This window comes from Garra rufa, chromosome 16, assembly GCF_049309525.1.
Source record: "Garra rufa chromosome 16, GarRuf1.0, whole genome shotgun sequence".
Taxonomy (NCBI): domain Eukaryota; kingdom Metazoa; phylum Chordata; class Actinopteri; order Cypriniformes; family Cyprinidae; genus Garra; species Garra rufa.
In genome coordinates this window covers 10,046,739-10,054,655 of record NC_133376.1, presented here as the reverse complement: position 1 = coordinate 10,054,655, position 7,917 = coordinate 10,046,739, and the positions used below count along the sequence as shown (strand labels likewise).

The 7,917-nt window shown below is 39.3% G+C and overlaps 1 protein-coding gene across 1 annotated transcript; it reads right to left on the bottom strand.

Annotated features, from left to right (window-relative positions):
• Positions 1-3,101: 3,101 nt before the first annotated feature.
• Positions 3,102-6,724, bottom strand: rtn4rl2b (reticulon 4 receptor-like 2b). The gene is made up of 3 exons (XM_073820819.1): positions 6,562-6,724; positions 5,394-5,620; positions 3,102-5,293 (listed from the first exon to the last, which is right to left on the bottom strand). The coding sequence occupies exons 1-3, from the start codon at positions 6,617-6,619 to the stop codon at positions 4,205-4,207; spliced, it is 1,374 nt and encodes a 457-aa protein (XP_073676920.1). The 5' UTR covers positions 6,620-6,724; the 3' UTR covers positions 3,102-4,204.
• Positions 6,725-7,917: the final 1,193 nt, after the last annotated feature.

Genomic DNA, 7,917 nt, shown 5'->3' with positions numbered 1-7,917 from the left:
TTTTCACATGTGCTCATGAAGACTTTATTAAAATGTTGGATAACTGTACATTGGAAAATGTTAAATCAGGTGTGAGCAATGTTGCACATTCTTTACTTGAAAGCAAGCTATTGTTTAGATCAGCCAACAGGTGGCAGTAAAAAGTAATATCATATATATAACATAATCTGTCCCTCATCTTTTTGTTGTCTGGGATGGGCAAAGGACTGCAGACTGTCTCACTCACCTGACCTGAGTTCATCTCAGTGTGCTAGACTTACCACATGGAGATGACAAACATTCGTAGTCCCATCAGAGAAGGTGGCAGACCATTCATTAAAAAAAGGCAAGGTGCAGCCAGAAAAGTATGGATACATGTGTGAATGAAGGCAATGATAGGAGGAGGAGCAAAGTGTAAAAGAAATCAGCAGGAGTGAGGCTGAACACCTCAGAATGTTCTTGTACTTGCTGACAAACAGGAAATAAACCACCCGTGTGTTTACACACAGATCCCTGAGCCAGAGAGATGATCTCAGCTAAAGCCTGAACAAACTTGCCTGTCAAAAATAGAGTTGGACAGAAAAAGAGAGATTTGATTTAATCAGTGTGAGCTACATGATTAAACATAGTGCAGATTAGCACTCATCTGGAGAGAGTGATGAATGAATGGTGATGTATGATAGACACTTGACGCAAACTACCCAAAAAAAAAAATAATAATAAGCCACTCCAGCTAGCAATTTCCCATATGTTAAACTGAAACAGTTATTTTCAGAATATTTTCAGATACCTTTATTCAAACTGTCCTTCACACACACATTCTGTCTTCCTCTCTGGGTGCCTTCTGGCAGGGCGTATTTTTAGTTCAGAACAGAAGTTTGGTGGGGATGAGAGGGAAAAGATGCAGACCCCCACGCTGCTGACGCAGTCTCTTAATCACCCCAACTCATTCACGCCGGCCCCCTCCTCATATCACACACTTTATCCTTCCATTCATTCTACATGACTGATATGCATCTGATTCATATTAACTAATGTACACTTCATCTGATAAGCTTATTAGTGAACACTAATGCACACTAACATCTGATGCACACCTTAGTGTATACTTCATCCAACGCTCTCACTTGTGCTCTCACTCCATCTATTTCACTCACTAGTGTATAGTCCATCTAATGTGCTAACTAGTGTTCAAAGTTTAAGGTTCAAGGTAGTATTTATTGTCTTTCTTAGGTGAAATTTGTTTGGCGTAATAGAACTTCTTTAACACACACAAATATATAACAAACAACATTAACAACCATTCTAGTTCTAAAATCCTACATCATAAAAACAATATCATTTAAATAATAAATTACTTAAAACACTCACACGACACAACCCTCAGTTGCCTGATATAACAGCTATTGCAGTTTTCTTTTTCTTTCCATAAACATCCTGCTGTAATTGTTCATCAGACAATGAAACAGATTAATATTTTTTATCAATTATACTTGCATAATGAAACCCTGTCATCTGCCAGAATTCATCAACTCATACTCAGGGTACAACAATGCAAAAGTCTAATAAAATCTTGTTGGCCTGCTGGATCATACACAATTTAAAAAATAAAAATAAAAAAAAAGTTTTGTGAAGAACTGAGTGTCTGTATCACTATAATGTTTTTCTGCCACTCTCTCCAAGTTATTTAGTGTGTACTTCATTTAATAAATGTTCACTAGTGTACACTCGATATGATGCATATTCAGGAATGAACAGTATACTCCAACTGATAATGCATATTCATTAGTGATGTTACATCTGATGTATATTCACTAATACACACTCCATCTAATGCACTCACTAGTATATATTCCATTTGATAAATATTCACATCTGCACTCAGTAGTGTACACACTACACTGTCTAATACTGATGCACTCACTTGCTATGGCAGGTAGTACTGTTACTTCAGTACAGCCTTATTTGTCCCAGCAACAAAATCTTATTTGTGGTTCAGACTTGATCTTTTTTTAGTCTCTCCCCACATTCTGTTCACCCCTAAAATAATAGCGCTAATGATCTTGCAGATGGAACATTTACACTTGTGCACAAGCACACACATTTGTACTCTCTCAGGCATGACACAAATGATGATGCACGTCACAGCCACGCCAACACACATCCATGCAAACAGAACCATCTGGAGAGAGCGTATGAGGAGATGATGAGATTTAGGAAACGAGAGATGAATGAATGGCCAGCTCATGAATGCCTGAATGCAAGTGATTGACACATAAGACAGCAGAACAATGCCGAACAGAAAGCCTAGAACTAACAGCACTCTGTAGGAGAATAGAGCAAGTGCGTCTTCAGAGGAGAAATTTCCAGTCAAGTTATTTTGAAAGATTGTAAGCACACATATGGACGTAGGAAAGATCTATTTAAAACCTCAGTTGTTGCAATGAGATTAAATAAAGTGTAAATGAAGAGTTTGCTAAAGTCTCCAGTTTATCCCAAAAAATGATCTATTATCTGTCTCTTTGTAATGGTCAGGTTGTCATGTGCTATCTACATTATTATACCTTTTCATATAATTATTATTTTATTATTATTATTATTATTTTTCTAATTTATTTTATTTCTGATTTCTAAATTTATAGAAAAACATCAGAGATAAAGTTGATTCCTAAATTAAACATCAATGTGCTATGAAAGAGCATCCTCTGAGCAACACACTTTGCTTCTAGGGGTTTCAGATTACTTGTCTTGCTAAAGGGTGTTGTCTAGTGACATGTCAGGTGAGAAATTAATAGAGAAATGACTGTATTCATTTATACTGTATATTAATTTTAGCCCGTGTTTATTAACCAAGTGAAATAGTCTCTTACATCCATATTGGCAGCTAACTGAATACCCTATTAAGGACTTAAAAACTATTTTAGCAATTTTAACACTGAGGTAAGATTTAAATATCTAATTGCCTCTCCATTACCATTATGCTTAATGCTTAAACACACACACACACACACACACACACACACACACACACACACACACACACACACACACACACACACACACACACACACACACACACACACAGCAGATCAAACAGTGCAACAAGAGATCACTCAATAAAACACTTGATAATAAATATTTATTCAAGATGGTTTCATTTACAATATTTTTTTTAAACAAGGCATGTTTGTGTTTGACGTTTTTCTTCTGTAAGAGAAAGACTATGCACACACATATCTTGCACACAGAGAAAACACAAATCTCTTAACTCAAGTGGTTCCTGAGTTCTTCAGGTTGAATTAAACATTGACTTCCTGCCCTAACTTCACCTGATACTCAAAGTACCTGGCACAACTCAGATTAACACAGTGCAAAGCACTTAAGTGTTTTTCATTTGTTAAAACCAAGTTATGACAGCCTTTGTTTGTCAGTTCTTCCATTAGCTATCTGTTCATCCTATTGTTTACAGTGGCCCCAAAATATTTGGACATTTAAACCACTCGCCAACATTTTATTACATCTGCAAGTGGTATCTGCTTTTAGTTAACCACTTCACCTATGCATATTTCACTATGACAATCAGAATGCATCCAAATACAATATCTCCATTGTTTTATAATTTTAACACTAATTAACTGTTTTTGTAAAATGTTCTTCTTGAAATTTGGACATTGTAGCATGTGTCTACATACTTTTTGGAGCCAATTTGTGATATCTGTATCCAACAATCACCAAAAAGACAAAAAGATCTACTCTCTAATCTACTGAGTCTCCTGTTGTAAAAGTAAATCTAATCTGTGTATGTTCCTATTTACATGATGATGTGATGATCATTGATAACTGACATAATTTCATTTGTCAGCATGAGAGTTTTTCTCTCCATGTATAGACTTTCCCCACCATCTCTGACATTTACCTCTAGTCTATTTTCCACATCACTCCCTTTTTCTCTTTGTCTCTTTACTTGTCCTATGTTCTCTGATTTCAGAGAAGGACGTTACTTGAGGTGGTGTTACAAAGCCTGCTGGGAGTGCATGTATGCAGTAGCCCTGTCTCTGTTGTGCTGTATGAATTGCACAGTGTGTGTTGTGTTTAATCTGTTGTTGTGTGCCAGTCTTGTCACCTTTTCCTACATGGCTGCTTTTATGCACTTATTAGCATAAGCCCGATTGCAGAAGAATGGTAGTGGAGCGTAAAAGAAGAGGAAGAGAAGGAGAAGGAAAACTCAGCCGAAGAGAAGGTGAAAAAAGAGAGTAAGTGCTGTGAGCAAGAGGAAGGACAGAAGTGAAGACGAAGAGGAAGATGGGAGAATGGGAGAGTCATAACCTGGTGGACATTCAAGTTCGAAACAGGGGACTGAGGCTGCATCCTCATTGCCATAGTTTGCCCAGTACTCTTCAGGCTCTAGTTTGGGTAAGGCAGCCTCCTCCACTGTGAGATCATACTTGGATGAGAAGGAGGATGATGAAGATGAGGGATGTTTGACAGAGGTGAATGGAAAGGCCTTCAGTGTCTCACTGCTCTTGTGAAAGTGGCTCTTGGATGATGATGCCGGTTTGTTCTTTGAGAACCACCAACGGGTCTTGGTGCTGAAGGTGGTGGTTGTAGTGCCAGCCAGGGATCCTGGGTCAGGCAAAGGGCAGAGGGCGAAGTCCAGCTCCCGCAGGAACCTCAGGTCCTGCCCTTTACGAGGGGCTGGTGAAGAGCAAGTTAGGTCTGAGCTGGAGATCCGAGCTTTGCGGAACCACTCCCATAGGGACCTGGCTTCACAGCCGCAGGTCCAGGGGTTACCATTGAGCCTGAGAAACTGCACCGAGGACGTATCCTTCAACACCTGCCCTGGAAGCTCCTGCAGAGTGTTATTGAAGAGATAGAGGATGGTCAGTCTGCCCAGGTCACGGAAGGCTCGCCGATGGACTTGTCGGATGCGGTTGTCATGCAGCAACAGGCGGTCAAGATTCACCAGGCCACGGAAGGCATTTTCAGACAGGACACGGATGCGATTGCCATGCAGGAACAGGTGGGTGAGGTTGACCAGGTCAGAAAAGAGGCCATCTGGAAGGTGGCTCAGTTGGTTCTCTTGCAGGTAGAGGAATTGCAAGCTGTAGAGCTTGTGGAAGAGGTCAGCGGGCAGCTCGGTTAAGTGGCAGCGGTGCATGTGTAGACTCTGCAAGCGCTCCAGCCCCCTGAACGCACCCCCATCCAGTCTGCGCAATGATGGGTTGTCACTCAAATCTAGTTCCTCTAGTACACGCAGATTACTGAATGCACCTGCTTCGATCCATGTGATGTTATTGGAGTACAGCCATAGGACCTGCGGATTTAGAAAGTAAAGGCAAAGGTAAATCTCTGCTTACTACAAATCTTCACATTAAAAGATTCAGCATGATGTTTACTTACAGATGCGCTCTTACCTGTGTTTCGAAGCCAAAGGAGTCAGCTCTGAGCTCAGTGATACGGTTGTTCTGCAAGAAAACACGCTGGGAGTCGTAGGGCACACCGGCAGGAACAGTAGTGAAGTTCTGAGACTGACAGCTCACAGTCATGGGCATATGGTAGCATACACACAACCTGGGACATGCCTGACCCGGTGCACAGCGACATGCCAACAGCCATATCACCAACCAAAGAGACAAACCACCTGGGGAGCAAGAAAAAGGTTGACTTAACATTATGTTTATGTTTACATTTGATCAGAAGATGTTCCACATCTTCTTAAAGTTCTTGAGTGATGCAGACATGAGAAAACACTTTGTCTATATTGTGCCGGATTAAATACAACAGCTGCTATTTGATATATCATTGCTGGGTTAAATAATATCCAGATATATAACACTTGAAGAAAGCAGTTCTAGAAAAGACTGTCCAGGACAGAATAGAACAGTGCCTAAGAGTGCGTGAAACAAAAAGGTCGGATTAACTTTAGGTTTGTGAAACCAAACCTGATTCAATTACTGCAGCTCATGAATATTTAAGAGGGAACCTCACTGGGATCGGTGACTCTACACAATAACATGGCGCTTAAAGACACGCATGGCGTGAATTAATCATGTTGTGTGCATTCATGTTGCCTGCACAAGATTTTCCTATTACCTGACCCATGACCTGGTCACTCCACATCCCTGTACTAATCCACTGCACAAGACTAATGTGAAAATTATCCCTTTTTGCATAACTGCATACCAGTTTTTGTACACATGTACAGAACTGTATATTTATTATTAATCTTTATTTGTGCATATCATTTATTTTTTATGTATTTGTTTGTTGTATATTTTATAAAATAGAAATATGTAGGCTACCAATAAATGTGTATCAAACAAAGTAATCACTATCACTATTTGTTTAATACACATTTATTGTTACATTTACATTTATGTTTGCAGCTTGTAAAATTCACAATATAACGTTAAACATGCAATTATCTAACATAAGCATATACCGGTAACACATTTATGCACAGTATAACTAAAATATATATTTTAAATGTATACAATGTAGAATCTAGAATTGTGCCTCAAAGTAAATTGTGCATAATCATTAAACATGAACTAATAATTACAATACAAAGTTGGTACTTACTCTTGAAGGTAAGAGTGCTGGAGACGCGAGCGCTCCGCGCAGCCGCACGAGTTTCCATCCCAAAATCCAAACCGTGAGCGAGTTAGCCTTAGCGCAAGCTGCTATCTGCTCTAACGGTCAGCTCTGGTGCTCGAGTCGACTGCGACTGAGGAGCAACGCGCACCCCGGGAGAGTTTATAGTCCAGCACCGGCTGCCCACGAACGCGGGAAGCAACGGAATCTCTCATACGTAACGCGCGCGCGGGCGAACTGCACGTAGGTGGGGGGAGGAAACCGGACTGTGTGTTTGAGTGAGTGTATTGAGGGGGATGACTAAATAACTCTAACGGTTGTTTTACATAGATGACTGTTCTTTTCTCTAGAGTCGTATTAGTAAACAGGCTAGAATACAACAACCTCATTTATGAAATCAGTGTGTAGGCTACAGATAAGATTAATGGACAAAAAACTAGAATTTTTGACAGATATTATTACAATTTGTACGAATACAGGTATGACAAGTAAGATTATAATGTAAATGTATTTAATTATGACAGATAATTATAGTTTTGTTTTTAAAGAGGTATAAATACAAAAATACATACACTAAATACATAGAGAAAAATTAAGCATTTGTTAGCCTAAACCATAATCATAAAATGGATTCTTAAAGAATCCGAATGGAATTTTCTTATCAATTTCAACATAGCTTTTAGATGATTTTTCACATCATAGTCTTTCACATGATGATGGAATTATATAATTATGATTTTCTGACTAGTGAAAACTTTTAACATTTTTGTCAGGCTCTTATTATCTTATAATTATAAATTTTCTTTTTAATATTGCTTATTGTTTTAGTAGCCTATGACAGAGCATGTACAGTATGGTGTTTTTTTTTTTTTCCCTTTTCACATCCTTTTTGAAACCATGGTGATAAGTAGCTGGAAGCATAAGCTTTAGTGAAAGCTCGACTCCCACTTGACAACTGTCATATAAAACTGTAAAGTCACCTAAACTGGAAGCAACTTCAACTGTTAAAGGAAGTTAGGTATGCATTTACCTTTTCGTTTCATGGAATATTTTAAATATATATACACAACAGTTCTTTATGGTCCTCCAATTTGTCACTGTTTGACAGATTTGACACTCCACCCTCAATACCATGACTGAGGTGAGTCCCTTTAGCAAGGCACCAAACCACCAATTGCTCCCCGGGCGCCGCAGCAATAGCAATATGGCTGCCCACTGCTCCGGGTGTGTGTTCATGGTGTGTGTGTGCGCACTTAAATCGGTTAAATGCAGAGCACAAATTCCGACTATGGGTCACCATACTTGGCCTCACGTCACCTCCTTTCCTTTGTATCCATCCGCTTG